The 27,834-nt window shown below is 50.4% G+C and overlaps 1 protein-coding gene across 3 annotated transcripts in view; it reads left to right on the plus strand.

The window, feature by feature from the left end:
* Window positions 1-891: 891 nt before the first annotated feature.
* CRY2 (cryptochrome circadian regulator 2) overlaps window positions 892-27,834 on the plus strand; it is a 34,753-nt gene continuing 7,810 nt past the window's right edge. The window contains exons 1-12 of one of the 3 annotated variants that reach the window (XM_045486628.1): window positions 922-1,164; window positions 9,069-9,177; window positions 12,013-12,155; window positions 13,776-13,960; window positions 14,659-14,747; window positions 19,807-19,947; window positions 21,129-21,440; window positions 21,685-21,836; window positions 21,959-22,161; window positions 22,496-22,588; window positions 23,793-23,934; window positions 24,223-24,645. In XM_045486628.1, coding sequence (XP_045342584.1) covers window positions 950-1,164; window positions 9,069-9,177; window positions 12,013-12,155; window positions 13,776-13,960; window positions 14,659-14,747; window positions 19,807-19,947; window positions 21,129-21,440; window positions 21,685-21,836; window positions 21,959-22,161; window positions 22,496-22,588; window positions 23,793-23,932 — 1,782 coding nt within the window. In that variant the 5' untranslated portion in view covers window positions 922-949 and the 3' untranslated portion in view covers window positions 23,933-23,934; window positions 24,223-24,645. Of the gene's footprint in view, window positions 1,165-4,097; window positions 4,225-9,068; window positions 9,178-12,012; window positions 12,156-13,775; window positions 13,961-14,658; window positions 14,748-19,806; window positions 19,948-21,128; window positions 21,441-21,684; window positions 21,837-21,958; window positions 22,162-22,495; window positions 22,589-23,792; window positions 23,935-24,222; window positions 24,646-27,834 lie in introns of those variants that run through there. The other 2 variants (XM_045486627.1, XM_045486629.1) reach the window with 2 other exon arrangements.

Genomic DNA, 27,834 nt, shown 5'->3' on the forward strand with positions numbered 1-27,834 from the left:
CACACCGAATCCAGTTCAGTGCTTTGTGAGCACAAGAGGGACCATTGTTCTCTGTTCTACTAAACAGAACAAAAAGAAAAAGTCATCTCATGGCATAATTACTATCTCAATCCACATCCTCCACACTGCCAGTCCCTACTCTCAATCCCTCCACTGCTGCACATCAGGGCACTCCTCCTCCCTCTTTAGAGTCTGTCACTTGCAAATGCCAAAGAGCTCCACAAAGATAAAAGTAGAGCTTTGTGGATAAAAGGAGAAGCTTCGGGTTCAGAATAATCTGGGTGGGATCCTTTTATTAGCTTTATGATACAAGCAAGTGACTCCACTGTGGCAGCCTCAGATTTCTCTGCCTCTAAATTGAGAATAATAACAGTTCATTCACTGAGGTCTGTTGAGTGAACACAACCGGGCTGCGTTAAGAATAGTGAATGAGATAGTCTATGTAAGGATATTATCACGTTGCTTGGTATATAAAATGGACTCAATAAATGGTCGCTGTAGTAGAATGTCGCAAATGATGTAACAGAGGTAGAAGCAGATGATGCTGGTTAAGTCACTGGCTGGAGTGATAGCAATTCCCCACCAGCCCAGACCGCTTCCAGCGGCAGGTTTAGAACAGGACGCATGTGAGAAATCCGCTGTGCCTCGAGACTCCTTCCACGCCCAGACCTCTGCAGGGATCTCCAGCCTGCGTCACCAGCCCAGCCCGCCACCTCCACAGCGCCCGACCGACACATGGTGGGAACGTGAGGGGGCGGTGCCGGACTCGGCGTCGCTGGGCCAATCGCCCGGCGGGAGGCGCCCAACCAATGGCAGAGGGACTCTAGGGCCTCGGGGGGCGGGGCCACGGTGAGGAGCGGCGACGTCATAGGTCACTGGGCGGGCCGGAGGTGGGGCCCGCGGCGCCGACGGGGGCGGAGCGGCGGAGGCCTGAGCAGTCTGAGCAGTGATGGCGGCTGCTGTGGTGACGGCGGCGGCGGCGGCCCCGGCGCCGGCAGCCGGAGCGGATGGCGCCTCCTCAGTGCACTGGTTCCGCAAAGGGCTGCGGCTCCACGACAACCCCGCGCTGCTGGCGGCCGTGCGCGGGGCGCGCTGCGTACGCTGCGTTTACATCCTGGACCCTTGGTTCGCGGCCTCCTCCTCAGTGGGGATCAATCGTTGGAGGTAAGGGGGTCCAGAGCCGGGTCGCGGGGCCCGGGGGGCAGCGACCTGGCTCCGAGGGCGCCCGCGAACAGCCCGGGTCGCCTCCGCCCCATAGACAGGGAGGCTCAGCCCTTCAGTCCTCACGGCCGGAAGATCCCGGCCTGCGGGAGGTGGGACAGGGAGACGGAACCGCGTTTCCAGAAGGGAGAAGCCAGGGCTGGGCAAGCAGTTCGTCATCTCAGTAATGGCCTGGGTGGGCCAGGGCTCGACCTCTGACGGCCGCGTTCGCACTGTGTGTTAGCCCCTTTGGGGCCCCACAGCATTCCTGCGGGACAGAGATCGTGCTCTCTCTCCGTTGATCAGGGACTCCTGAGGCCTAGAGACACAAGTTGGCCTGCCCAAAGACTTGGCAGCCAGGGAGTGGCAGAGCAGGGACTCCTGGTCTAGGGCTCTTAGGGGTGTGCACTGGGAGGGGAAGAAAGGAGATACTGTGATGTGAGGGCAAGGACGGGTTTCTGAGTCCTAGTACACCAGGTGCTCTGGCCTTCTTCAAGTAAAGAGCCCATTGCTGGGCTCCTGAAGGTCATGTCTAAGCTGGCTTGCTTGAATTCCCTCCACCAAAACCTTCCTGCCTCTGGAGGTCTCTAGAGACTCTGGCTTAGCATTAGATAAGGCAGGTGCAGTCTACCCTTTATGATAAAAACACCAAGGGCTTGTCCAGGTTGAGGCACTTTGTGTCCTGAGCTAGAGAGCCTGGCAGATTTTAGGCCCTCATTAAATCACTGTTCGATTAATATCTACATTCCTACACGGCCTTTGACTTCAGGATTTAACTTGGGCATGCGAGCTGCCACGTTCCAAATGCTCTGGCTTAGCATTAGATAAATGCTAACCCATTTTGGAGAATTCCCTCAGCCGCTAGCTATGAGCTTGCTAGGATTTAAAAAAAAGAAAGAAAGAAAAGAAAGGAAGGGAGGGAGGGAGGGAGGGAAGGAAGGAAGGAAGGAAGGAAGGAAGGAAGGAAGGAAGGAAGGAAAAGAAAGAAGAAAGAAAGAAAGAATGAAAGAAAGAAAGAAAGAAAGAAAGAGGAACCAAAGTGTCACTTGCTTCCTCATCTTCTCATGAGATTAATTTTAAAGGACAGTTGAGCCTCTATACATTAGATTTTTATCCACTGATGCGCTGAGGTTAGGGAGCAGGATAGCTGTGATATCAAGGAGACCCCTCTTTGATGATTCCCAGGAAGATGCAGTCAACAGAATCATGGGGAACGATTAACAGATAGGTAGCTGATGTCTTTTCTCTGTAACCAGGGTTTAAAACCAAGAGGTTTAGGGGCGCCTGGGTGGCTCAGTCGGTTAAGCGTCCGACTTCAGCTCAGGTCACGATCTCGCGGTCTGTGAGTTCGAGCCCCACGTCGGGCTCTGGGCTGATGGCTCAGAGCCTGGAGCCTGCTTCCGATTCTGTGTCTCCCTCTCTCTCTGCCCCTCCCCCATTCATGCTCTGTCTCTCTCTGTCTCAAAAAATAAATAAAGGTTAAAAAAAAATTAAAAAAAAAAAAAATAAAACCAAGAGGTTTGGAGACATCGTGTACCCATCTCTCTTTAAAACACCCCGCAGCTGTCCCTTGGTTTGTTTGCGTTGCTCTGGGGAATGTTTGCCTGTGGCCTTGTTGCACGGGTGGGCAGCGTTATCCCCAAGATACAGTGGCTGTCAGCTCACCATTCTTTTCCTCTCCAAGGCATGTGCCCTGCTAGGAGAGTGAGTGCCCCTAGCAGTGGGTCTATTAAGTGCCCCCTCCTGCCCCATTTATGTAGAGAGAACAACTAAAGATAGTCCTGTGGAGAGCCTGCCCACACAGTTTCCAGGGCTGTTCTATTGCTCTGCCTCTGCTCCAGTTTCTATAGATAGGAGGTTGGGTTTGACAAACATCCTCAAATGACCGTCCCTAGTATGGACGTTAAACAAGGCCTCAGACTTTGCCCCTCTCCTTATGGCAGTGTGCCGATTAGAGCATAGTAAATACGGTCTGACCGCCTGCTTGTTCCATGGTCATGAAAGAGGTTTTGTTTTGTTTCGTTTCGTTTTACCGGATATCGGGGGACATCGCATAAGACTGCTGACACGTATGTGGTCACCAAAACCACTGTTGCTGTTTAAACGCAGGTTTGCTAGGATCTAGGTGTGTATGGATTTTTGTGGGTCACTCTTTTGTGATTGTGCTTTTGAACAAGTGAAGGAGAAGGGGAACGTGGCAGCTCGCATGCCCGAGTTAAATCCTGAAGTCAAAGGCCGTGTAGGCATGTAGATATTAATCGAACAGTGATTTAATGAGGGCCTAAAATCTGCCAGGCGCCGCTCTGGGTGCTGCTGGGACATAGTAATGAACAAGCCGTTGTGGTGTCCAGAGCTTCTGGAGCCTACATTTTAGTGAAGGAGGACAAGTAAACAATCGTGATTCAGGAGAACTGAATGCCACGAAATAAATAAAATAGGGGGACGGACCAGAGCAGCATCTGTCTTGCTGAACATGGGAATCATTAAAAGATCTTTAACAGATGCCTGGACTTCCTTCTCCCCCAATTCTGATTTAATGGTTCTGGGTTACGGCCTGGGCATCAGGGTTTTTAAAGCTCTCATGTGCAGTGAAGCCTGAGAACCACAGGCTCAAGCCCGACAGCTTGGGAGATGTGTTGCAGTGCATTGGCAGGGAGGCTAATAGCTTTGGCATTCAGAAGGAAGAGGTGAAAAAACACAAGACAGATCGAATACGATAACTGCTCCTGGACCTGGAAGCAGTCGCACTGCTGCCACCCCCATCGTCCACTTTGCTCCCGTGGTCACATCCAGGGCAGAGCTGAGGGACTGTTTCACACACTCGGTTGGGGGTTGGGAGAGTGATGGAGCCAGCCGTACCCCTGCATAACTTCAATATGTGTAATCTTCCAGCGGCTGTTTCTGGCTCTGGGAGTCGTCTGGGAGAACTGTGCTGCAGCGTAACATCCAGGCTCTGCAGATGCTTCAGTTGCTGCCTCAGAGAAGCCTCCCGAGAAAGGGTGGGCCGTGGGCCATCTGCAAGAGGTGGGGGGAATCGAGATCCAAGATGCTGTTCTCTTCCTGCACTTCCTACACTTACTCCCGCATAGCATTTTCGGCAGATGAATCAGATTAAAATAACCATGAATGGCACTTTCTAAGAGTAAAACAGGACAGAGAAAGGCAACCAAGAAATCTGTATATTTATTAGCATAGCAGAAGGGCTAGCATACTCCTTGCCTTGGTGGTAGTGGGAAGTTGATGGGCTAATTGTAGCTCAGTAAGCCTCAGGACTTTTTTTTCGTCAAGCACTAGTTGGCTTAATCCTTTGCCATTTTCCCCAGCCCTGCCTTCCCCAAATTTGCCGCATTTGGAAGGTTCTGCAGTGAGGACCACCCAAAAAAAAGGTGGGGTGGGGGGGGGGGTAATCAGCTTCTAGATTTAAAAATGGCTATTGCCTTCCTCTTGCTCCTGCAACTTAGATCGGGCGTTGGCAACAGTTCACTAAAACCTTTATTTAAATCATTTTCTCCCTAGCTCTGTGCTGCAGGTGCATTCAAGAGCTTCTGGGACAGGGGCAGTTGGTAGAAATATGATATAAGCCTGTATAGTTCAGAATTAATAAGTGAGGTGAACTGGAACCTCTCCAGCATGCCTGATGAGAACAAGTGTGTCTCATCCCAGTGCTGGGAGCTAATCACTGTGAGACTGTCGATTTAGCGGGTTCTTCCCTGGAACTCGGTCGGCAAGCAGGGGATTGAGCATTGTAGTCTACTGGGGGAGAAATGTGAGTTTCTCTGAGCTCTTCACACTGGTATGCAAGCAAGTCACATTACTGTTCTGCTGCTGAGGAAATGTTTCCATTTGCCAGAAAAGGGATAAACACCTTCATCTTTCTCTCAGATAAAAATATATTTATTCTTTCCTAATTTCAGAGTGATGGTGAGAGATCAATCCCTGCTATGGATTGTGGATTTAGGTTATCCTTTTCCATGGGACTTACACTCTCTGACTTAGGATAAATTAATTTCTATTAATATCCTAGGTAGTCAGTCTGGGCAGGCCTATGATATCATCATGTAGTTAGATAACCTTGGCTTGAAGCAGAGGAATTTGGTCAAGGGCAATCTGGACCCAAAAAAGAGTTCACTGTCATCCTCCCTCCTCCTATTAACAGCAAATAAAATATTCCTCCACACAGAATCTTCCATCTCTGGGGAAGGTCTTCTCTAAAAATCTGCCTGTCTTATTCTAAAACGCTAGCCCCATGGAGTCCCTGAATTACAGAGTCCTTTCTGTATTTTTGGAAGTCCCTGTTTGGCCTTCTCCAGTTCTGTCTGCCTCTAGCTCCAGAGCACTTACGTAATATAATTCAGTTGCACATGTTGTCTAATCCTAAGGGTGAGCTTTAACTGCTCACATAGGACTGTGTGCTCTAAATTTCGGCCATGTGAGCTCAGCTTAGAGCTGCCAAGGGTGAGCTGCCAGCCCCAAACACTGGTATCTCCAGTGCACAGGCCAATGTTCTTTAGAGTCCACCCTTATTGGAGTAAAGAGAAACTGGCCATGTGGAGAGGAGGGCTCTAAAGGAGGGCAAACGGCCCAAAATTCTCTCCAGTGAAAGAATGCACACACCGGCCCCAGTGAACCTTTGCCCAGTAGCAGTGCAGCTCCCTGTTTCTTTGGTGTTACGCAAAGCTGTCACCTGGCAGGTGAGGTGAGCCACCATAGCAGTGGCTTCTCTTTCTCTGGCTGCCTGGAGGCTGGGGCTCCAGGAGGCCTGTTGCCTCTTATGGGGGCCATCCTGTAAACCTCCTTCCTGGAGAAGCCCTGTAGGGCTGGACTCAGGGGGGAAGTTGGAAGTAACAAAGCATATCAATGCATGTCATATACAAAACATGTTACAAAGTAACAAAGCAAAGAAGAAGCAGAAACCAAGATCTCAGAGAAAGTTTAGTAGAAACAAATTAGAAGCAAAGAAAGGCAACTTAGAAACAGAAGCTAGAAGTGAAGTTCAGCTTTCTAGAACAGTGCTTGTGAAACTTTAGTGTGCAAAGGAATCACCAGGAGCTCTTGCTAAAATGCAGATTCTGATCCTGGAGGTCTGTCTGGGATTCTGCATTTCATCAAGCTTCTGGGAGATTCACAGCCATTGATCCTCAGAGGAGCAAGGATCTGGTAGCAAAGTTGTTGGCTGTGGTTCTCCTTGGTGGCTGCGTCTTGAACAGCACAGCCTCAGCACTCACATCGTAAGTGCTGGTCAAGAAGCAGTGGAGCCTGGCGGCCTGGTTTGAATTCTGGCCACTCTGTGCCTCGGTTTCCTCATCTATAAAATGGGAATCATGATAGTATCTACCTCATAGGTCAGTTTGAGAATTAAATGAGATAATGTATGTAAAATAAGTAGACTGGTGCTGGGTTCATTGTAAATGCTCATCAAATGTTAGTTGTTGCTGTTATCATTATTATCATTTGGTTGCTGAGTTCAGAATTGGGCCTTCTGCTTCCTGCTTCAGCTGTAGACATCTCATGTCAAAGAAGAAAAGGGTTCTCGTGGGGTTATCTTACTTGAGAGCCGCTGCAAGGAATCTCTCCTTTCAGTAAATGAGGTCTGGAAATAAAGTTCTGTAGAAACAGCTGGAAGCTAGCTTTCGTGTGCATGTCAGCCTTATTTATAGCTTCAGATTGAAAGCCTGTGCAGCCTGGGGGACTGTGAGGGAGGAGGCCACCGAAGTGCATGGCAAGGACGTTCCTGGGAGCCGCAGATGAAGGACCTTCTACCCTGAGGTTGTGGAATTTAGGTCTCCAGTCACCTGCAGCATTCTCGCTGGCAGGGCCCAGGTTTCAGGTGGCATGAGGCTATTTACATGGGTCTCTCCTATTTTCCTCTTGAGAGGAATGGTGCAGCCTGGGAGGAGGCCGACACAAGTGCGTCACTCCCGGCTTAGCTTTCCTTTTTTAAGGGCGTCAGTTTTTCAAAAACAGAAATTCACAGAGGCGGAGCTTTGGGTTTGCATGAAGCAACAGTCTCCATTCCCATCGCCTTGGAGAGTCTCTGCTGGCTGGCATGATGCTTTGGGCTGAGCCCAGGACTCTGCTCATGCTGGAATGTGGGTCTGTGGCATTCGCTGCCATGGGAGTGTCATGTCGCAGACGTCAGACTCAGCAGTGGGGACTGGTTCTAGTTGGCAGCCTGGGAACGGTGGCTGCTTCTCTAAGTCTGCAGTCGTCAGGGGATGTGATGTGTGCTGCGAAAGAGGCACAGGGTTTCGTTGCGTTCAAAAAAAAAAAAAAAACGTAGTGATTTCCGTCATTGACAGAGATGGGTGGGAGATACCAAAATATAGATAGCAGTGTTATCTGCGAACCAGGCTGACCTGTCAGGGCTTAGTTCCTGAGGAAGATCAGAGTGTCAGTGAGTTGCCTATAGTCAGGTTTGTGTTTGTCAGAGAGATTTCGAACACATGAGATCTGGCAGCATCTCAGCCCCTGGAAGAGTGTCGGGCGTGTCACTAAAAGGCTTTAGAAATGGGGCACAGGTTCGTATCCCAGCCTTGTCACTTAACGATTATGATCTTAAGCAAATTAATTATCTTCTCAGTGTCTCATTTTCCTCATCTATAAAATGAAGATATTTCCCTCCAAAATGTATTGAGAGAATTAAAAAGAAAACACGTCAAAAAGCATAACGGATATATAATAACACAATGACATTGTTTGTCTCTGTGGAGGGGAATTAAATCCCTCATGGACAAAGGGGAGACTTTTTACCATGTAAACTTTTTACAACTTGAATTTTGAATTACATAGTTATCTTTAAAATGTTGATTTCATTTAATTTAAAAATAAAACACATGTCAAGGGTGCCTGGCTGGCATGCGACTCTTAATCTTGGGGTTGTGAGTTCAAGCCCCATGTTGGGCATAGAGATTACTAAACAAATTAAATAAACTTAAAAAAAAAAAAACACGTCATAAAAAGGTATTGATAGATTTCTCAGAAAGGTGGTTGTGCCTAACCGAACAGTAAATGAATGTTTGCGGTCACATCATAATAATAAATAGAACACCGAAGGCACTCAGCAAATGCTTTTTCCTTCCCCGTGGTGATCCAGCTCTCAAGACTAGGTCTCTTGAGTATCTGGGGTCCCCACCCCCCAAAAGCATGTGAGGGTATCCTATAGAGAAGTACCTTCTAAGGCCTTCTCTCTCTTAGGGTGAGAATCTGGCAGCTGGAGGCCTGGAGAATGAACCACCTGCCAAACAAAACCCTGAGAACTGGGGACCCGCCCAGGCTATGGGCGTGCGGAGGTAGACAGGTGCAGCCCAGAGCATGAATGCACAAGGCAGGGGTCCGATGGGCCCGGGGAGGTCGGGTTTGCCAGGTCTCTCGCAGTCTTGTTCCTCTCTGGTAAGACCTCAGGCTTCCACACAATATTGCTCTTATTTTTCAGATGGCTTTCTCCCCTGTTCTCCCTTTTGATTTTCACAGCAGCCTTACAATGGGTGAATATTCATACACAGGGCCCGAGGCTGCAAGGGAATAAGTGACTTCCCTCAGATCCACAGAGAAACAGCCCGAGGAGGAGCAGCTCACATCTGTCCCAGGCTTTCTATAAGCCAGGCACTGCACTAAATGTTTTTCACGCATTATTTGATTTTCTTTTCTTAGCAATTTTAGGAGCTCGGTACCGACATCAGCTCCATGTTCCAGATTAGAAGAAAAAAGCTAAACAGGTTAAGTAATGGCTGGAGTAGTGCCCGGGTCTCTCTGGTCCTGGTACTAATGATGCTACTCGTTCAGCATAGTGTAAGCTTCCCCCTGCTTTGTTAGGAAAAAGAATGCCTCTTCATTATGTCACCTCTAAAAGGCCTGTGTGGGTTCTGCAGGTTCCTACTTCAGTCTCTGGAAGATTTGGATACAAGTCTGAGGAAACTGAACTCTCGCCTGTTTGTAGTCCGGGGACAGCCCGCTGACGTGTTCCCAAGGCTATTCAAGGTACGTGTGCAGAGTCCTAGAGAAGACGGTGAGATTCTGTTCTCCAGAGTGTCCCCGCAGACTAAGTGAGGTGATGTTCTGACTGAGAGAATGGAACCGGTCAGCGTGCTCTGACTGCTGCCTCTAGGGAAGTTGGGAGCAAAGCCAATCAGCTTGCCGACAGAATGGAAACTGTGTTAAAGGAAAAATTCTGTGAAACCACTGTCTTGTTGGAAAGTTCCCAGCTCCATCCAGACAAGGGATGTGGCGAGTTATTCCACCCCGGATGCCACTGGCTTCCTTAGATGTTTTCTTGGCTCAAGCCAGCAAGATTTATTAGGGCTCTTCCTATGCCAGGAGTTTGAAGACAAGTTTTCCTTTTTATTTAGCACAGGGTGTTTCCTGTCTTGCTATGTTCTTGTTGGGAACAAAATCAGCCCTTCTGAGGGAGCTCCCTGCCTCCCCTGGGGCAAACGATTGATACAAATCTTCACTTGGGTACCATGGAGGCCTCTGTCTGCTCTATCAGGTAGCCAGTCCACTTGCCCCCACCCCCAGCCCCTTTCTTTTTAAAGCACATTTCAAGGTCCAAACCGAGGCAAATGTACTCACGGACAGAGAGCTCTAGGACAGTCTGTCCTCATCCACAGCAGTGCAGGATTGTTTTTATGCCCCTTTCCACCCCAGCTCCCTTCCCTACTCTTCCTGGGGGGAAAGACCAGAGGAGAAGTCTCATGTCACGACAAGCAGCTTACTAAATACCTTCTCGTTCACTTCACCTCCCCACATCCCACACTCGTACACACACAAATCACATAGTGCTGAAAACAGCCAGCGTTCATTGAGGGCAGACTATGAGTCAAACAGCATTCTAAGTGTTTTACATGTATTAATTCCCATAGCCGCCTAAGAGTATCTGCTGCTGTCCCTGTTCTATAGATGAGGGAACAATAACTTCATGGTCATGCAGCTAAGTGGTGATCTAAGACTTGAGCGCTGCTCTCAGACTCCAGATTTGTGTTCTTAACCCCCACACCGTTAAACACATGTGCCTCGCTTCTTGCTCTGCATTGTGTCCCCCGTCTCCTCTCCTCCTAGCACCTCAGAGGCCAACCCAGCAATAGCCCAGAAATTCAGATAGATCATTCATTCAGCCATTCAGCATATAATAGTCCTCCTTCCCCTTATCTGCAGTTTTAGTTGCTCACTGTCAACTGTAGTCTGGAAGCAGATGATCTGACTATACGTCAGACGGTCAGTTAGTCGCCTAACACATCATTCACCTCACTCCATCTCATGTAGACATTTTGTCATCTCACATCATCACAAAGAGAAGGGTGGGTACAGTACAATAAGGTATTTTAAGAGAGCGACCACATTTACATAACTTTGATTACAGTATATTTTCTGATTGTTCTTTTATTATTAGTTACAGTTGTGTTAATCTACTGTGCCTAACTTACAAATTAAACTCTATCATAGATAGGTAAGTACGTGTCGGAAAAAAACAGTACTATATGTAGGGCTCAGTACTATCTGCAGTTTCAGGCATCCGCTGGTGGTCTTGGAACACATCCCCTTCAGATCAGAGGTGACTACTGTATATTTATTGAGCTTCTAGTATGTCCTAGACCCCCTGCTAGGTACTAGGGTAATGAATGAGACAGCATTCTTGCTCTGAGAGTTCACACCTAATGTGGGAAATAGACAAGTAATGGGCAGCTTCATTGCCATATGGTAAATGCTGTGATGGAAATAGACAAGTAATGGGCAGCTTCATTGCCATATGGTAAATGCTGTGATGGAAAAAGCACCAGGTGCGGGAAAATCCTATTGAAAGAGAAGGTCAAGGAAAGCTTCTTGGAGAAGGTGGCATCTAATAATATTTTATTACTCTCCACAGAGTTATGAGTATTTAGCAATGTCATCTATATGAATTGCTAAACATGGTACCTGGCTCATGGTAAAGGCTCAATAAACGTTTAGTCCTGTTATCCTAGATGAGGGATAGTCAGCCCTCTCAGGACCCACACCACAGACAGAGCCGAGTCAGGTCCCTTATGGAAAGGGCATTTGCCCTGGGGGGTTAGAGTTTTAAGGGACCATGGCCAGAGACTTTGGTTGGAATATGGATTTCTTCTTGACAGTCATGTTCTAGGGCTTTCTGTGAGTTATCTGTACAATCTTTTACTGGGCCAGCTTTCTCCCAGTATTGCAAGGAAATCTAGAAAATTCTACTAGAAAACACTAAAGACTTAGAAAAGAAATCCTTTGTTTTTTAGCATGTGGCCCCTCTGGTCTGATTTCTCTGACCTCTGGACTAAGAATTGCGCCTCCTTCCCCAACTTGCTGAGAGAGCTAGGTAGAGCCTGTGAGCTCTGTTTGCTACTGGCCTCAGGACTGTTGCCGTGGAAACCATTAGGACACTTCACATAGCACAAGTCTGCCAAGAAAACCAAGGCAGAAGTTTGCAGGGCCCTGAGGAGCTCCGGGAAAGGCATGCTGGGCGCTGTCTCCACCAGTAGGCCTCCCCTGGGAGTGTTGTATTTATAGCCACTTGCTGCAGTCTCCTACCCCCGGGGCCCAGCAAGCATACAGGACTACCCACCTCTCTCTTGATTCCACCAGTCTCAGGCTCCACTGTCGCCATGCTGTTGGCCTCACCTCAAAGACCTGCTCTCCTCAAACCTGTGAACCTCAGATTGTTGGCTTTCCAGTTCAAATCTTTGTCCCTAGTTTGTTCTGCAGCCCACTCTGACAGGTCTCCAGATTTGTTTCCTGTAAGGAAGGAGCAGAGTTCTCTGCTTCATTTTCCTCCCCAAACAGTGTTTAGCATAACAGACTCTCTCCCCACAGGAATGGGGGGTGACCCGCTTGACCTTTGAATACGACTCTGAACCTTTTGGGAAAGAACGTGACGCAGCCATCATGAAGATGGCCAAGGAGGCCGGTGTGGAGGTGGTGACTGAGAACTCTCACACTCTCTATGACCTGGACAGGTGAGAAATGGGTCCCTGGGCTCAGCTTGCCAATTATGGGAGTTGGTGGTTCTGGCCCCTGCTGAGCAGAACTCTGGGAGGTTTACCGATAGAGCCACCTGGCACATGAGGTATGGCATTTTCTAGAATCTGGAAGAGAATGGGCCCGAGTTGGGGCCTGTGGAACAGATCACAAAGAGCTGTACCCAATTTGGGTGCAAAGAGGCTCACTAAGGCCGAGGGATGGAAGCAGTGAGGATCCCCATGCAAGGTCTTCACAGATCTGCCCCTAATCTGTTGTCCCGTCCACTTGCACTCCCACTTGTGTCCTGCTCCTGAAAGGCTGCTGTCTGACCTCAGTGGACCCTACCTGGTAACCTTCCTGACAGAGCCCTATTCTCATATACCCAATTTCTGTATCTAATGTGAGTTCCCCGGGCTCCCCTGGCTATCTGGGTTTCCAGGCCATGTATTTAGATGTTGTGCAGGAGGCTCTAGAGATCCCTGCAGGGGGCTGATAACTACAGAGCAGCCTCCTTCCCTAGGGACAGGCCTGTGTGCTTTCAGAGTGTCTAGGAGGAAACCCTCCCCTCCCCTCCCCTCCCCTTCCCTGGCAGAGCTGTCACCCTCCTGCTGCTGCCGCTGCTTTTGCTGCCAAGCCAGCAGCCATCCCTGCTCCCTGCCCCCCACCCTGCCCCCCCAAGCTAGTGGTGGCTGCCAGGAGGCCAGGTCACATATCTCTGCATGTGAGCTAGCTCTCAGGAGGAGCAGCTGGGTGTGGAGCTCCTCCTCCTGCCACGTGCCAGCCGAAGGGGAGGTGACTGCAGGGGCAGCAGCCAACCTCACATCCCCAGCGAACCTACCCAGCCAGCCAGTTCTTGCGTAAGCTGCTTCTTGGCCAACAGGAAGAGCCCTGGGAATCTGGCTCCAGGCCACCCCAATGCATTCTGTATAAATGGCCTCAGTTTTCCTCAGTCCTATATCTTCTTTCCTTAACCTGAGTTTGTCTCTGTTTCCCTTGCTCGTGAAAACAACAACAACAACAAAAACCTTTGAGAACTGCCAAACGCCCTTTAAACAGTTACTGCTATTGACCGCAGCCCCGATCTCTGATTTAGGAAAGATAGTCTGTTGTCCATGTCTCTGTTCTAACAAATCGGGACCAAGAAGGGAATGATTTTTCAACAGAAGAACGTGCTTGCAGTTCTTGTCAAAGGACTTCCTGAAGGCTTATGCCGGGAAAGACAGGAAGGGCCGTGGGGATTCCCATGGCGTGGACACACAGGCTGAGTACCAAGAAGGCTAGCGGGGATTTTTCTGTGATTAGAGAGATGCGGTCAGTCTCTGTCTTTAGGAGGCTCCACGTCGACACCAGGGAACCTGGAATTGAGTCCCACCTTTGGCCCCGCCTTGCTCCATTACCTGAGGCACCTGCTCCAGCTCTCTGGGCTTCATTTTCCCTCTCGGTAAAATGGAGATGTAGTCTCCCTTGCCCCTTCCTTTCCACTTAGGGGTGGGACCTGTGAGTGGATGAGGAAAGCCACCCTCCAAGCCTTCCAAGTCTGGGCCGTTTTCTGGGAGGGCAGGGACCTGAAGTGAAAGGCCTCATGCGTGACATCAGGTGTGCCTTGGGATTCCCAGGATTATCGACCTGAACGGGCAGAAGCCACCCCTTACCTACAAGCGCTTTCAGGCCATCATCAGCCGCATGGAGCTGCCCAAGAAGCCCGTGGGCTCTGTGACGAGCCAGCAGATGGAGAGCTGCAGGGCCGAGATCCAGGAGAACCATGATGAAGCCTATGGCGTGCCCTCCCTGGAGGAGCTGGGTGCGTACTTCCTGACCCAAACCTCCTCTTTTTTGTAAGATAACTTACTGGGTTTTTTCTCCTTTGTCAAATTGATGCATGTTATTACAGATGTTATAGAAGGAACAGTGAAACAAAAATGGAAATAACAATCACTGTTACCCCCCTGCCCAGAGATGACCACTACTGATTTTGGAGCATGTCCTTCCAGTCTTTTTTTCCTGTTCTTACTCGTATACATCATCCTACGTTATGCTCCTGTTTTTGTACTTTCCTGTCTCAGAACATACAGGCACAGTCTAGTGCTGGCATCATTGGGCTCCCCGACACCAAGATAACTAGTATCATTTCCATTGAAAGGGGGTCTGTCAGCCCCTCAGGTCCTTTCTCCCCTTCCTCCCCCATCCCGCAGTTTTTGATCCGAACAAAATTAGCCTTTCTCACCTGAAAACCACAGTCATTTCCAGCCAACATCTGTCTTGAATGAGGAGAGGCCAGGATAGGGAAGGCAAGGGAAAGGAGATAAAAACGTGACAGTGGAAAGAGAGCCAGGATGACCTGGCACATGTTGGAATGTTAGGATGATCTCAGCGCCAGCAGCACCTAGAACACATAGTTCAGTTCCCACAAGGTTCAAAGAACACAACATGTCGAGTCTTGTTGAGCTATCACTGAAACGGCCTGACCTCCGGTTTCATGACCTGCTCCTCCTCTTGTAGGGTTCCCTACTGAAGGACTTGGCCCGGCTGTTTGGCAAGGAGGAGAGACAGAAGCTCTGGCCCGCCTGGATAAGCATTTGGAACGGAAGGTATGGCCCCCGTTTCTGTGACACACAACTTCGGATGCCAGGATCCAGGCAGCAGAGGATATGAGAGTCAGCTTCATGTCCCTTAGTGCCTCTTCCCTCGGAGTGGTTGAAAATGAGAAATATTCCGAGGCACCTGGCTGGCTCAGTCAGTGGACCATGTGACTTGTGATCTCGGGATTGTGAGTTTGAGCCCCCCTGTGGGGTCTAGAGATTACTTAAAAGTATATATCTTTAGGGGCATGTGGGTGGCTCAGTCGGTTAAGCGTCAGACTCTTGATTTCGGCTCAGGTCATGATCTCACAGTCTGAAGATCCATGCTCAGTGGGGAGCCTGCCTGCTTCAGATTGTCTCCCCAGCTTGTGCGCATGGGCACTCCCTCCCTCTCCCTCCCTCTCTCTGTCTCTCTCTCATTTTCTCTCTCTCTCTCTCTCTCATTCTCTCTCTCTCTCTCTCTCAATAAATAAATTTTTTAAAAATTTAAAAACTAAAAATCTTTAGGGCTCCTGGGTGGCTCAGTCGGTTAAGCGTCCAACTTCGGCCCAGGTCATGACCCTGCACTTCGTGGGTTTGAGCCCTGCGTCAGGCTCTGCGCTGACAGCTTGGAGCCTGGATCCTGCTTCAGATTCTGTGTCTCCCTTTCTTCCTGCTTCTCCCCTGCTTGCACTCTGTCTCTCCTTCTCCCAAAAATAAATAAACAGTAAAAAAAAATTTTTTTTAATAAAAATCTTTAAAAATTTCGAAAAGAAAAAGAAAAATCTTCCTGATGGCAGTAACAACAATAATAACGACTACCATTTAGTGAGTGTTTACTACATGCTGGTCACTGGGCTGAGTATTTCTGAGTTAAGTATCTGCTTGCATTATTTCCTATTTTCTTTTCAACATCCCTACAAGGTAGGTGTTAAGCTCTCCATTTTACAGATTAGGAGATTAAGGTTTAGAGAGGATAAGTAACTTGCCTGAGGTCACACAGTTAACAAGTAGTAGAGTGAGATCTTGTTCTACGTGATTCCAAAACTTATACTAGATTGCTTTTCTTTCATCTTCGTACAGGTTCCCCTTACTGAGAGGGTGTCTGGTCAGTGAAGTCCAGAAGATTAATTACTTTGTGTTTCTGTGTCCCATCCTCACCTTTTGCTGGGCCCCCTCAGCATTGATTTCCGTATGTTTGGACACAGAGAACAAATGGTCCACCTCCCAATAAAGTGGGAATTGGCAAGGGGAAGGAAAGAGGTGGAGGCCTCAAAGGCACTCCTTAATAATGTCACATGGCTTCCATGACCCTAGGACTAGAGGAGCAGAGACGGTTCTCATGATTGAGTCAGCTCCTGGTTTCCTGTCCACCACGGCTGTTTTATAGACTGATAGACTGGCTCTCAACTTTTTGTATTCTCAGATGGGTGGGCATTTGGCCCAGCAGCCAGGTGATAACAATGGAACAAAGAGACTAAGGCAGACCTACAAGGGAAGAATGCTTCCCAGCCCTGGAGGTGCCTCACCAGCAGTGAAAATGTGCCACAGGACCCACCTCCCTTGGGATGGCCCTATCTTCGTGTTACCATCAGCCACCCCAGCCAGCCCCACCAACTTAAAAGGATAAGATTGATGCCCAAGGGCTATGGGGAGGACCAGCTGTCCCCGTCCACATAAGGAGCTTTACCCAAAGATCCTTGGGCACACAAGAACACAGGCTGGGCTCAGGGGGCAGAGTGGTAGAGATCACAAATGGGATGGCAGGACTAGAATAAGACTGACAGGGGCGCCTGGGTGGCGCAGTCGGTTAAGCGTCCGACTTCAGCCAGGTCACGATCTCGCGGTCCGTGAGTTCGAGCCCCGCGTCAGGCTCTGGGCTGATGGCTCAGAGCTTGGAGCCTGTTTCCGATTCTGTGTCTCCCTCTCTCTCTGCCCCTCCCCCATTCATGCTCTGTCTCTCTCTCTGTCCCAAAAATAAATAAACGTTGAAAAAAAAAATTAAAAAAAAAAAAAGAATAAGACTGACAAGTATAAAGAGCTAACTTAATGATCTCGTGGATTATCATCACCTTGAAAGCATTTTGTGGAGGGCTGTCCCCTTAGATCATGAAGTCAGGGTCCTTTTCCACATGCCCCTGGAGGGTGTGGGCTGTCATGGGGCCTTGTGTCAGGACCCTTCAGACTCCGTGGTGGTCAGAGGGAACACTGTGTCCTACATTCTAGGAGAAGAGAAGGTGCCTGTGAGCAGAGTGTGACCTTGTCTCAGGAGGTTTATTTCAGTCTTCAGTTCTCCAAATCTGAGGTGAACATCTACTTGTGTCAGGATGGCCTAGCTACTAAAAAGACTGCCCAATGAGGCAAGCATAGAGTCCGCTTCCAGAACTGGTCTATTGTAGATGATAGACATGAAACAAGGAATTACAGGGTACTCTGAGGGTTAGGAAAAGAGCAGTTCAGAGTATTAGGGGAGCAAAGAGGAAGGGAGTTTTATTAATCAGTTTGTATTTGCAAGTTGGCTTTTGAAAAAGGGAGTTTTTGAACTCAGTTAACTAGGAGTCCAAGGTGTAGCCTTTAGGTGGATCCAGGTGCCCAAGTAATGCTGCCAGGAATACATTCTCCATCTCTGAGCTCTGAGGTCGGCTTTCCTTGAGCAGTGGCAAAGTGGTCACCAGAAGCTTATTTTCGGTCTGCTAAGCACACCAGAGGAAGTAGTGTGCCTCTTTTCTAAAAGCTCTGAGAAAAGTCCCGAGGAGTGTTTTCATTTCACTCTGGATCGGGTCGTGTGACAGTCCCTGACTCAATCACCACGGCTGAGGAAGGGGTGTCTCCCTGTCAAACTTGTATTGCCAAACTACTCCCAGAGTCAGAAGGTGAGCTTGGCTCCACTTTACCCAGTTGGACTGAGATTAGGGCAGGTTGGATCACTGCAAGGAAACTAGGTGCTATCACCAAAAAGGGGAGACAGTGTATGATCTTTATCCCTGGTTCCCCAAAATAGTAGATGAGGGCAAGCATCTCTTTATAAAAGTATCCCTATTTTTATTTTATTTTATTATCTTATTTAATGTTTATTTTTGAGAGAGAGAAATAGAGTGCGAGTTGGGGAGGGGCAGAGAGAGAGGGAGACAGAATCTGAAGTAGCTCCAGGCTCTGAGCCATCAGCACAGAGCCTGACGCAGGGCTTGAACCCATGAACCGTGAGATCACGACCTGAGCCGAAATCAGACGTTTAACCGACTGAGCCACCCAGGTGCCCCTCAGTATCCCTATTTTTAAATGAGAATGGAATGATGGAACATTTTGCAACCTTCAGTGATGACGCATTGTGCATCAATGACTGCTAACCCCCATAAAGAGAGACAGTCAGGCATTATGTGCCCCTGCAGTCTTGCCAAAGAAGTCAAACCTGAGTCCAACCCAGTCTCTGGCACCGGCCACCAGTTTGCAGCAATATACTGTGCGTGTGCAATCAGCAAAATGTAGACTGCGGGAATCAGTACAAGTCAAATGACCTGGGTTCTTCGCAGAAAACCTTAAAGGGAGAGAAAGAAATGACAGGAAGTATGTAGACTAAAAAAAAAACTTAAATAACAGTGACTCTGCCCCCAGTGTGGAGATGGGATTAGAGGGAGACCAGAATAGTTGCAGGGAGATCAATTGGGAGCCTGTCACAGTCGTCGAGTCTACATCTTAGCCTGATCCAGGTTGGTGGCAAGAGTGATGGGAAGAAAAGGACAGATTTGAGGAATCTTTGAACAGTAGAATTGACAGGACTTGGCCACAAAGAAGTCACAGGTGATGGCCAGGCCTTGGCGTGGACACCCAGGTGGATGACGGTGCATTTTCTGAGATAAGGATGCCCGTGGAAGGGTGGTTTGAAGAAAAGAGTTGTTACACTTCGAGGGGCCTGGAGGGCAGTCAAGTAGAGATCCTGGCAGGGAGGTGGATGGAGTGATCTGGGAATCCAGCTAAGCAGCAGCTAAGCATCCTGGGCTGGAGCCACTGACATGCCGATCCTCCGTAAAGAAGTGGTGTTGGGAGCCACGGGACTGGACGCTCTCCCCCAGGAACACAGCTGAGTAGGGGACCCAGCACAGAGCCCTGAGATGCCAGCACTGAAGGGGTTGGGAGGGGAGGCAGCCAGGAGTGTGTGGAGTCCAAAGGCCAACAGAACAGAGGGTTATGGAGACGGGAGCAGGGTGAGATGTGCCGAGAGGTCCAAAACTATGACAGGAAGTGCCTGCAGGACTCAGTGGCATGGAAACCACACAGACTTTGGTGGGAGGCAGCTTGGTGGGAGTGGGTGAGGGCAGAAGCCAGACTCAAGTGGGCTGAAAAGTGAAGGTGGGTGTGGGGAAATGGGCTGTGAAGAGAGGAAAGAGGACCCAAGAGTAGAGGTCTGCAGGGTTGCTAGAAGTTACTAGAAGTCCTTCATTTTTTTTTTTTCTTTGGTTTGCAAAAAAGCTAGATGACTTCCCCAATATTCTTGGAGTGTAAACTGGAGAGAAAGATACGGAACATGCAAGAGAGGGAAGAGGGGCGGGCTCCAGAGCCAGGCAGAGGCCTTGGCCTTGGGCAGGGTCACAAGAGGGGGTAGGTGTAGATGCAGGCGAGTTTGTAGATTCAGTGGCTACAGGTTGAGGAGCTTTTCTCCTGAGGGCTTCCATTTCCTTATTGTCGGGAAGGAAAGTCGTCTGCTGGAGGGTGGTGGGGAAGTGTGGCATAGGGGGTCTAAAGAGGGTGTGAAGCTTGTGAAAGAGTCATCAAGAAGAGAAAGAGGGTTCTAGGAGTGGAGCAAGAGAAAAGAGTTACTAGATGTAGGTGGAGTCTGGAGTCAGAAGCTAAGTGCCCCCCAGCCCTGTCTCTTACCGACTCTGTAACCCCAGAAGAGGCACATCACCCTTTGAGCTTCGTTGTTCGTTTTCAAAAGGAGGTGCTGAGAAATGCCGCCTCAGAGGATGGTTCAGATCAGATGGGAGGACGTGCATGACAGCGGGCTCCGAAGTCGCGCTCTGTGCCAGCGCCTCGGGGTTTTTTTCTCTAACATCCAGGCCTTGCCTTTCTTCGCCTTCTCTTCCCACTGCAGGCTTGGGTTGCCAACTATGAGAGACCCCGAATGAACGCCAACTCCCTGCTGGCCAGCCCCACGGGCCTCAGCCCCTACCTGCGCTTTGGCTGCCTCTCGTGCCGCCTCTTCTACTACCGCCTGTGGGACCTGTACAAAAAGGTGAGGGGCGGGGAGGGCAGTGCGCCCTGCGCCCGGTCACAGCCAAGCAGAACGGGGCTTCCGGGCCAGTCACACACCTGAAAAGGGGCCCCTCCCTCTGACCCTGGGGATGAAGACTGGGCTGTGGATCCTGGAGGTGCTTCAGGTTGTGAACGGTCCAGAGGAGGTCGGGAAGAGTCCACATGCAGGAGGTGGCGGAGCCCAGCGCCACCCAGACCGCCCAACTAAATAAAATCTGTGTTACCAGGTAGAACCGGTCAGGCAGAAAAGCTGACCTCAGGGTGTGGCCCTTGAGGTGGCAGATCTGCTGCTGGCAGGTGGACAGGGGCAGGCGCTCCGGCTGGGAGCCCGGGAGGGCGGGGCCGGAGCCAGGCCTGAGCCGAAGAGCACGGGGGCGCTCTGTGGGGCTGTGTCCGGTGGGTGGGCTGGGGGGTCCACGGGCAGCCGTTGCCTACCAGTAATGAGGAAATGAGCTGGAGGGCTCAGTGCAGGGCTGTGCCACGTGGACGGTAGGCACGTGACCCTGTGGTCATGCCCCCACCGCCCAGAAGGAAAGAGGGCAGTACATCTGACTGTCCACCCAACTATCCGCGTTCATCAGATCATCCTTCTGTCTGTCAATTCACACTGCTTCCGTGTCCTTGCCAGTGGTGGGATTTTGTGGCATGGGGTGGCTTTGCCAGTTTGGAATCTTGTGATTTCAGGAAGGTCATTATTTGCTGGGAGGTCTGATCTTTTCATTCCCTCACATCCCCAGATCCAGGCCAGTGTGTGTAACTTGTTTAACCAATATCTAGACAGAGCATTTTTTACGTGTGCTGATAGGAAAACTCCCTTTGACTCTAGAAAGTGGAGCCAAACAGGGACCCCTGAGGATGAGGATCATGGCCCAGGCCTGGGGAGTTTGGTTCCCGGTGCAGAGCCCTGTGGCAATACCCCTCCCCACCACCTGACTTTGCAGCCATCGTCACCGCGCAGAGCAGCGGCACAGCCAGGGCCTGGGCTTTCAGCCTGTGGGCACGCTGGACCACTGCTAGGGCACAGTCCCGCCACACGTCTAGGCGGTTTGGAGCCACCACGTTTGTGGCAGCTCCAGATTCCCTTGTGGGGGAGGCCGGAGCGACGTGGTGCTGAGAGCTGGGTGGGTATTTGCATCCACATGCTACTACCCCCAACCCCAGGTGAAGCGGAACAGCACGCCCCCCCTCTCCCTGTTTGGGCAACTCCTGTGGCGAGAGTTCTTCTACACGGCAGCCACCAACAACCCCAGGTTTGACCGCATGGAGGGGAACCCCATCTGCATCCAGATCCCCTGGGACCGCAACCCTGAGGCCCTGGCCAAGTGGGCCGAGGGCAAGACAGGCTTCCCTTGGATTGACGCCATCATGACCCAGCTGAGGCAGGAGGGCTGGATCCACCATCTGGCCCGGCACGCTGTGGCCTGCTTCCTCACCCGCGGAGACCTCTGGGTCAGCTGGGAGAGCGGGGTCCGGGTGAGTGCTCTCTCGGGGGAAGCTGGCCTGTTCCTTCTTGTCAGGCCCAGCAGGGGCAGCCCTCTTCTGGGCTGGGGCATGGGGTAGGATCCCTGGATCCTGGGCATCCCCTCAAATTCCTCTCTGGTTTGCCCTCCGCAGAAGGGCTTTGGCTCTCCTCCATGGGGAGATGTGTGGTAACTTGGGGAGAATCATGGCAGGAGGTCCTCAAGGTGGCTGATTGTCCCACACTCTCCCCATCTAGGTATTTGATGAGCTGCTCCTGGATGCAGATTTCAGCGTGAACGCGGGCAGCTGGATGTGGCTGTCCTGCAGTGCTTTCTTCCAACAGTTCTTTCACTGCTACTGCCCTGTAGGCTTTGGCCGCCGCACGGACCCCAGTGGAGACTACATCAGGTGAGGATGCGGTCCAGGCTCTCTGCTCTGGCTGCCGTGGCCTGCTCCTAGGATGAGATACCCTTGGCCCTTTGAAGGAGAGTGCCAGTGTGCTGACCGGTTGTCCGATGTATGTGTTTCAGGCGATACCTGCCCATATTGAAAGGATTCCCCTCTCGATACATCTATGAGCCCTGGAATGCCCCAGAGTCCATTCAGAAGGCAGCCAAATGCATCATTGGTGTGGACTATCCCCGGCCCATTGTCAACCATGCTGAGACCAGCCGACTCAACATTGAGCGAATGAAGCAGATTTATCAGCAGCTCTCCCGCTACCGGGGACTCTGTAAGGAGCCGCTACTCCCACCACCATCCCCTAGCTCACTAGGGGCAGGACAGCACCTACCTGCGGGCTCAGAGGGGGTTTCCAGATATTTGCAAAGGGAGACTGAGTGCTCTCTTTTGAGCCGTTCAGTTGACTTGACTTCCCAGGGCACAGGGCACTGTAGGCCAGGCTGGACGGGGCCTCTCTTCGTCGTGGCCACAGCGGGAAGCGATGGAGCCCCAGTGTCATGGCCCAGCACCCCCTTTCCCACCACCGCATCTTGTTTTCAACCGCCTGGTGGACCTCTAGAGTCCTGCGAGATTACATTCTGATCGTATCCCTGCCTCTCTCCCAGGTCTGCTGGCTTCTGTCCCTTCCTGTGTGGAAGACCTCAGCAACCCGGTGGCAGAGCCCAGCTCGAGCCAGACTGGGAACGTGAGCAGTGCAGGTGAGTAGCAGCTGGCCTCCTGGGGCCCGTGTCCACCCGGAGGACACTGCAGAACTACCACCAGTTCAGTCATTGAGGACTGAGGACAGAGGCCGGAATGAATCTGTGCCCTTATAGAGAGCTTATATTCCTCTTGGCAGAGACAAATAGTAAAGGAACCGTGTAAGAGCATTTTTGATAACAAGTGCTTTGGGGGAAAATAAAATTGAATGACCTGGTAAGAGAGGGGCTGGGGAAGGGGGATTCCTTCAGGCTGCTTAGACAGAATTAGTCAGGAAACCCCTTTCTGAGCAGGACCCTGGTAACAAGCAGAACCAGGCTTTCCAAGAACTGGGGGAAGAACATTCCAGGCAAAGGGAATAGCAGGGAAAGACCCAGAGACGAACGAGCTTAGCCCATTCGAGGCACAGAGGAAGGGAAGCCGGTGCTGCTTGGCGTACCCTGAGGGAGGAGCTAGAGTGAGATGGGGACCAGGTGTGGCAGGAGCGGTGTCACATGGGCCCGCCAGGAGGAGTAGGATTGTGTCATCAGCGCACTGAGGAGGCACTGAGGGGTGGTCAGCAGGGTGAAGGTGTGTGACCTGACCTGTGTTTTCAAAAGCTCCCTCCGCCTGCTGTGTGGAAGGGACAGTGCGGTGCGGGCAGGCCCCAGGACAGGGAGACTAGAAAGGAGGCAACCGTGGTGGTCCAGGCAGGAGGGGGCAGCACAGTCCGGTGGTGGCAGCAAAGAGAGGCCAGGCAGTCTTGCAGAATTCTTCACCTCCTCCCTCCGGCTCTGGGATCGATGTCAGTAAGATGAGACCAGCAAGAGTGCCAGGGGTTTTTCTAGTTTGCCAAGCCAGGCTAGCTGCACAGATGAGGGTGCTGCTGGTTCCTGCTTCAGGAGGCTGATCCAGCGTCTCCGAGGGAGTGCCTGACCTTCAGAGCAAGGGCAGCAGACAGGCCAGAGCAGTCTGTGGCCTGGAGCCCGTGGGATTTGGGGCCCAGAAGCTGGCCCTGCCTCCAGCAGGCCTGGTCATGCCCTCCTTAGACATTTCCAGGCAAGGTCACTGCTGAGAGAAGACCGAGGGGCAGACCTGAGGAGCAACTCGTTGGCATGGCTTTGAGGCAGGCTCCCTGCCCCTGGAAGAGCTGCCGTTGCACAGTGTCGGGTCCTCTTGGCTCCATGCAGGGTCCTTGTGACACTTTGACCTGCTTCTCTACAGGCCCAAGACCGTTACCGAGTGGCCCAGCGTCCCCAAAACGCAAGCTGGAAGCAGCCGAGGAGCCACCGGGCGAAGAACTCAGCAAACGGGCGAGGGTGGCAGGGTTGCCCGCCCCAGAGCTGCCGAGCAGGGACGTCTGAGGGTGAGTGACAGCGCAGATTCAGCTGGAGAAAGGAGGTGGGAGAGGTGGACAGGGGTCTGGAAAACTACTGCCCTGCCAGCTGAAGGCTAAAACCCAGCAAACCAGATGAAAACCTGGTGGCGACTGCATGATTTTTTCTAGGATTTCAGCTCTAAATTTCTTCCATTCTGACTTCTATGCCTCTTAAATTTTAAAAAGAAATTTAAAAGTAAAGCGTTTTTCTTTCTTTACCAGCTAAGGAAAAACCTTTTTTTTTTCTCCCCCTTTGGCTCTTTCTACCTATCAAAGTGAGGCAAATCCCACAAAAAGAAAGCAGAGACCCGGAGAGGAAGCTGTAGGAGAAATGGCCTCATGGCAGGATCTGAGGATGCTCCTGGACCTTCTGCCCTCGTGGACGGGCTGTGTTCCGTAGGCAGGCCAGTGGAGGGCAGCACTGACCTTCAGAAGACAAGCAGAGGGCTGGGCACTGCTGGCCAGGCCCAGCCCTGCCTGAGGACCAGTAGAGTCTGGCTGCCCATGGTCTCTGCCTCTTGAAGCCACTCCTCTGTTCTCACCTTCCTCCTGGCCTTGGCTCTGCACTTCCCTGTCAGCACTCAGCTTTCTTGGAAGCCCCCTGAATGTCATTTACAAAATAAAAATTGGCTCCCTCCCCAGAGCAGGAAAGGACTTTTGTGCCTTTCTTGGGGAAATATAAATTACTCTTCTCTTTGAGTCATCATCCCAGGCTGTTCTTTATGTGCCATGTGTACGTCATTAGATTGGAGGGGATGCTTTTTCTCTATGGAGGCCATGGATTCTTTTTTCCACACCCTTCCATTTCAGGGCCAGGTGAGGCCATCTGATTTCAGTGGCTAAGCTTGAGTACTGGGTGAGACAATGATTGTTTGATGCTTGTGCCCTTTACCCTATGAGGCTCTTGGTCATAGACGTCACTGATAGATTTGTGCTGGCTTGTTCCAGAAGCACTGGCAGGCTTAGATACTACTCTCTTAGTTATCTCTTAGCTCTTTGATACTAAGCAAAGTTCATTCTGCCTTACAAATCTGGACCTTGCCAGGCTGTCACTCCCGACTTTCAGGTGAGAAGATCAAAGAATAGAGAGGTTAAATGTCTGGATCAAGGTTGCTCAGTAAGCTAATGGCATCCAATTCAGCATGAAATTATTGCCAGGAGCTATGTGAGGTAGGGGAGTATATGCATATAAGATATGTGATGATGCCCACCCACAAGCATTTAACAGTCTGCTTAGAAAAAGAAGGCAAATAACTTCTAATTCCTAGACAGATGATATAGACTCTACATGCTTGTCATAAGCCAGCGGTTGGTGGGCCGGAGTGATCAGGGAATACAGTACAGAAGTTTACACTTGGGGCTAAAAGGTAAGTTAGATTTAGACCACAAGGAGGGCATTTTGGACAAGAAAAATAGCTTAATGATTATGTGATCTTGTACGAGTTAGTTAACTGGTATGAGACTTAGTTTCCTTACCTATAAAGTAGGTTGTTACAAAGGCTAAATGGTTACATTTATGTGTCTGATAGGAGCGCGCAGCACTGCTGGGAGTAGGAAAGCTGTCTGCTGTGGCTCCAGCAGACAGGGGTTTGTTTTTCTCACCTAACAGAAGGCCCTAATGCGCGCCTTGTTGGTTTTGAGTTGGCTCAACTATGTCAGAGCCAGTTTCTCTGAGATTCTCTTGCTCTGTGGTGTCAAGGTGGCTGCCACAGCCTCAGCCATCAATTTCTCATCCAAAGCAAGAAAGAAGAGACCTCTGTGCTCATTTATCAGTAAACACACACCAAGCGAACGCAGTTTGCCAGACACTTTTGTGCACATGAGGATACTGAGACGTGCTGAACAAGACTGACAAAGGCCCTTCCCTCTTGGGTGCATCTTGGTGGGAGGAGACAGACGGTAAACAAGTAGATATAGTCGAGAGGCTCTAAGTGGTATGAAGAAAAAAGTAACGTTGGTAAGAAGATAGAAAGTAAAGGTTGGCCCACAGTGGGGGGTTGCAATTTTAAGATTGGAGAAGAACAAACAAACAAAAAGATTGGGAGGGGATGCCTCTCTCCCTTTTCATCAAGAAAATAAAAGCTTTCCCAGAATACCCTTCTCCCGGCTTTTCATGTTGGTCTCATGAGCCCACACTGAGTCACAAGGCCACCTCCAGTGTGGGAAGTAGGGATCCAGGTTATCAGGATTGGTTTAGACCATTGGTTTTCCAACTTGAGTGAGAAACAGAATCCCTTGGAGGATTTGTGAAACCAGATTGCTGGGCCCCACCTCCAGAACTTCTGATCCTGTAGGCCTGGGGTGGGGCCTGATAATTTGCATTTTTTTTTTTGTTGTTGTTTTTTGTTTAATGTTTTTATTTTTGAGACTGAGAGAGACAGAGCATAAGCAGGAGAGGGTCAGAGAGAGAGGGAGACAGAGAATCCAAAGCAGGCTCCAGGCTCTGGGCTGTCAGCACAGAGCCCGATGTGGGGCTCGAACCCACAGACTGTGAGATCATGACCTGAGCTGAAGTCGGACACTTAACCGACTGAGCCACCCAGGCGCCCCGAGAATTTGCATTTCTAACAAGTTCCCAGCAGCCGATGATGCTGCTGTTCTGGGACTGTACTTCGAGACTCACTGACTTAGACCAGTCATGATCCACTGTCTGTGCCGGTCCGTGACCCACTGAACAAAATCAGGGTTTTGGTAGCTAGGAAGTATGGGTACTGGTAGACAGCTAACAGCATCTAGGTAATAGGCAAGGCAGTTAGCCCAATGCCTGGCTCATAAGTATCCAGTAAATGGTAGCTATTATTATTATAGATATCATCACTATTATTTTAGAAGAACATAAGGCTACTGTTGGGTTGGAGCCTGCAGGGTCTTAAATGTCAGGCAGGTGAGTCCTTGTACTCTGGACACTAAGGACCATTTTGGAACAGGAGAGTGAACTGATCAAACAGGCGTTTTTGGAAGGCATTGGGCTGGGGTCTGCAGAGGAAATGGTGGCAGTGGGGGAGCCAGCTGAGACGCGATAGCAGTGACTCCAAGTAAAAACATTACAAGGGTGCGGACGTCAGCCTGTCTCTGACCTGGCCACCCAGGAGATTATCCGTTGGCCAACTGGGATCTTAAGGACTGATTCTCAAGGTTTACTATGCTCTTAATCATGGCTAATTGCTTGGAAGTGGGGGGCTAGGAGGTCAGAGGACAAGACAGACTGGGGAAGAATGCACGTGTTCTTTGAAAACCCTGAGAGAAGAGAGTATACTTGGGTTTCACTGGATGCTGGTGGTAGTGCCTGGCCCCCAAGACATTCAGCATCCTTATCTGTAAAACAGTGATAATAGCACCTTGTCACCTGCCCTGCCAATCGAGCACACGTTAGGGAAAGAAAATGAAAACCCGTATGTGCAAAAAAGCCTTTGAACAAGGTCAAATGCACCATGGAGATGAAATCACATTACCATCTTGTACATGCTTCTCAGGGTGTCTTGAATTGTGTTATTGTTACTTTAGCCGGAGGCAGCCCTCCAGGCTAAGTGGACCACAAAGCTGTGGCCACGTGGCCAGAGTTGACACGGGACACTGAGAAGCAGGAGACTTACCCTTCTCCCCTCTTCTCTTGGTCAGCATTAGTTGTGTGACTTGGGGCAGAATACCTGGCCTTTCTGAGACTGCATCTATAAGGTGTGACTAATCATTCTTTACCAGCCTGAAGGCTCCATGCTGAATCTTCTGGATGGCCCCATTTAGCTCTGAGCTCTGTGGCTTTGTGATTCCATTATTTCTAATGCCTCAGAGCTATGGCAGTTCACAGGACAGACAACAATTTACAGTGTAAAACATGCCTTGATATCAGTAGGTTTCATGCTTACCTAAAACCCACACCAGTGTCTGTTC

This window comes from Leopardus geoffroyi, chromosome D1 (assembly GCF_018350155.1).
Source record: "Leopardus geoffroyi isolate Oge1 chromosome D1, O.geoffroyi_Oge1_pat1.0, whole genome shotgun sequence".
NCBI lineage: Eukaryota > Metazoa > Chordata > Mammalia > Carnivora > Felidae > Leopardus > Leopardus geoffroyi.